This window comes from Vigna angularis, chromosome 10, assembly GCF_016808095.1.
Source record: "Vigna angularis cultivar LongXiaoDou No.4 chromosome 10, ASM1680809v1, whole genome shotgun sequence".
In the NCBI taxonomy this organism is placed as follows: Eukaryota; Viridiplantae; Streptophyta; class Magnoliopsida; order Fabales; family Fabaceae; genus Vigna; species Vigna angularis.
In genome coordinates this window covers 4,493,363-4,497,249 of record NC_068979.1, presented here as the reverse complement: position 1 = coordinate 4,497,249, position 3,887 = coordinate 4,493,363, and the positions used below count along the sequence as shown (strand labels likewise).

Here is a 3,887-nt window from a genome sequence, read left to right as displayed (position 1 = left end):
CAATCGGCCGTCACAGTACAATATGTATTTTTTTAACCAAGAATTTGTATTTCTATTCAAAAATATTTTCTATTTTTAATATTAAACTAACTATATTTTATTGTCTTAATTATGCCAATTCATTTTTTTTCATTTTAGTATTAAATTAACTATAGTTGATGATAAATACTATAAAAAGATGGGTAGAAAAGGTTTTTTCAGAAACTAAAATCAGATTTTGTAAATGGGTCAACTTGTTTAATCAGCAATTCACCTGTTCAATAATTCATTCATTAATCAGTATTTCGAGTGTGTTCCTTTTACTAGATCCTTGGGTTGGAGGAAGAGGAATCTCATGAATTTCGCAATTTATTTATTTTATTCATTTGCGTAAAAATTTTAAACATCATAATGAATGATTATAAAAAGGAATATAAATGATAGATGATGTTTAATGTTGTAGACGAATTATGCTGTCCTTGAGGAAGTCTTACACACTGAAATTTGGTAGATCACAAACCCAAAAATATCATCGTCAATCATTCGCACTAAAATACAATTGCATAATGGATACAGAAATGGCTTTTGACTTATACTCTTGTAGTCGAACACAGCCCTCGTCCCCACAGACACGGGAATCATTTGCCCTCTCCCCCAAAACAAAACAACAACAAAATGAAAGCGTTGATTTGAATTTATCCATGGGTATGGGGACCAATTATTTACCTTTAGTTTTGTTGTTGTACATTTATTTCACGTGTTTTTACGGAAGACTTGAAATAATTGGATAGACGTGGGACATGGGATAAACTGAAACTATATATATAGATATATATAGTTTTTTACAGCAGAGAATGGAGAATTGAAGTGAATTTTGGGTTTAAATGCCGGCAAGGCACTCTGGTGGGATGACCGTGTACCTTGGCTTATCTTGGCAGTAATCATAGATCATATGGTTAAGACGAACCCACCTGTACCTTCGAGCTTCCATGGCATTAAGAGCTTGGTATGTAGCTCCTTCCCACCAATTACTTTGATTAGAGGCACAGTTAGCAGGTCCTGGACTTGGGCACCCTTCAATGTCAAAGTCCTTGTAATATGCATAAAATGGTGCCTTACTCCAATCGATTTTCTCCAATCCCCCTCTTGTTGCCCAGTTATCAGCTTCCCACAACGTCGAATACACTCCCATAGCCTGCATCTTTGGGTATGCGATTCCCTTCGCTTCATTGTTCTTGTACACTCTAATGGGAAAATCATCAACGTAGAACCTGCATTGCAACATGTGTGTAATGTCAAATTTTAAGTGCCAACATGCTTGGTTCGTTCATTATTATTCCAATGTATAATATCTTACACAATATGGTGATGATTCCACATGATAGTGTAGGTGTGAAAATCCGCGGAAGGATCAAACCAGAGGTTCACCCTTTGCTCTCTATCCCCTTTTCCATGAGCGTAGATATTTGTCTGAACTGTGTAAGGCTGACCACTACGGTTCCCCAAGAACTCAAAATCCAGCTCATCACGTACAGTGTCGGTGTCAGAGTTCATCTACAATGATAATTCACCAACCAAGAAGTTCAAACCTTGTTTTTCTTTAAACATGGTAAATGGATGTTATAAGGAGATTTTGACTCACATAAAATGCAGTGACGGTTCCTGCAGAATCTCCAGGTACAAGTTTGATTTTCATGCTAACACGGCCAAACATGTACTTACTCTTGGAAGCAAAACCGCAACCTGTAAATTATGCAGAGAGTGTGAATGTGTGTGGTAAACAGTAAGTAACTAATTTTTCTGCCTTTTAGTAAGGCATATGTTAAGGTTAAGTGGCTAACCAGAGTTTTGGTCGAGAATGAGTTGGATGGCCCTGCCCTGATCAATTTGCTTGATATGAGACTCTGACCAGGAGATTTGAAAGTCTTGCAAAAAAGTGGCTGGTCGTCCCCAAACGCACACGGCAGATACGAGAAACCATGACAGTAAAAAAACATAGAGATCAATGTTTCCAAAAGCGTTGATGATGGCCATGGATATGTTTAACTGATAAGATATAGGTAAAATTGGAATGCAAGTGGAGGGAGGAAAGTGTGTTATTTATATAGGAGCTTTGAGATTGAAATTGAAAAGTGTCACAACAGCATAGCTTTCGATCCAGCTTTTGGCAAACAATAAGCAGGGCCTACACTATTCATTCTTGGCACACCACTTTTGTCCTCTGCTGCCTAATCATTTTTCTGAGCGTGTGCATTGTATGTAACCCAGTGAAAGTGAACAATATTAATGGTTAAAAGACAGAGAAGCATACATGTACCGAATGTGTGTTTGAGGCAACTCTATTCTATATTCAACCCAAATGCTGCTCATTTCCAGTTAATTCATATTCATGCATCATTTCTTTTTTCTCTGTTCCGTTCAAGTTTTCAACAATCTTCCTATGGCGACAAGAAATTCAAATTTTGACGCAAAAACACAACTTCAATTCTCATGTTCTAACTTAGACGGACAATAACGATAGTATAATACACCACATTTTATCAAACAATTCAATAAAATATGACTACTTTATTTTACCCTATTGTATTTTTATTCCCTTGGTTGGAATTGGAATAGATAGCCTTAAGGTTACAGGTTTCAATTCTTGTTTGAACTGTTATAAGAAAAAAATATGAATGATTTAACGAGAAAAATAACAAACTATAAATTTGAATGACAATAAATATGCAGTCATTTGGTTTTTTTAAAACGAACAAAAATATTTCCTATGATACTTATTATTGCAAACAAAACTTCTGATGAAAGGAAGTTAATGTTTTCTTCCAACAATGGTCGATAGAAACATACATTCTTACACTATGGTGAAAATAAAATGTATAATAAATAAGTTAAAATAAAGTAATGATATGCGAAACCATTTATTTTATCAAACATTTCATTCATGTTTACTTTCTTTTTCTTTTAAAATAAGATGCCATATAAAGTAAAAGCAAGTATATTAGTTAACTTGTAACTACTTTATTCTTCAACTTTTCTCCCTTAATATTCAGGTAAAGGGAAAGAAAGATATGTTGCCATTAAGAATTGTTTTTTTATTCTTTTATATATATATATATATATATATATATATATATATATATATATATATATATATATATATATATATATATATATATATATATATATATATGTATGTATGTATATAAAATTATTTGGTATATTTTATTGCATCAAGTTAATTCACAACAAATCAATGTATATAAGGAAATATGAGCTATTTCTTATTTCATCTTCTATAGTTAAGTAAATAATTTGCTATCAAATTAGAATAAACACATAGTTTTACTAAACTATTTTTTACTAGTGCAGATCATTTACAATTATTTTTTATTTGATATATTTGTAAATTTAAATATATTAATTAAGTATGTGTTGCATGATCAATGACTTTAAGTTATCTTATTTAACTGGTTTATGAGTTACTATAATCAATACAAAAATATTTAGTAACCATTTTATAATAATTTATTTTAAGAGTTTCTAATTTATTATTAAGATATATTTTAACTTGTAACTCCTTTACTTCTTTTTACTATTATGTTTCATATTTAATATATATTTTTTATTTCTAATTTTATTTTATTTTAATATTATAAACACAATTAATCATCATAATATTTTTAAAATTTATTGGATTACTTTTCTATTTTGTTAAAATAAAAATAAAAACATTACAAATTAAAATAATAAATATTTGAAAAATTACTAATATATTAAAAAATATCACACCTGCGATATCTAGATAGGAGATACGAACTCATGACAGAAAAAAAATGGGGTGGAAGAAGATATTTTTAATTCTATCCTTAATTTTAAAGAAATAATACTAACACCAAAAGGGAAATGCG

The 3,887-nt window shown here is 30.9% G+C and overlaps 1 protein-coding gene across 1 annotated transcript; it reads right to left on the bottom strand.

Moving 5' to 3' along the window:
• Positions 1-506: 506 nt before the first annotated feature.
• Positions 507-2,079, bottom strand: LOC108335120 (probable xyloglucan endotransglucosylase/hydrolase protein 6; the record flags this gene model as incomplete). Its single annotated transcript, XM_017571059.2, has 4 exons — positions 507-1,250; positions 1,337-1,533; positions 1,622-1,722; positions 1,821-2,079. Coding segments are annotated over 4 exons (948 nt in total), but the record flags the coding sequence as incomplete, so codon positions are not given.
• Between the last annotated feature and the right edge of the window lie 1,808 nt (positions 2,080-3,887).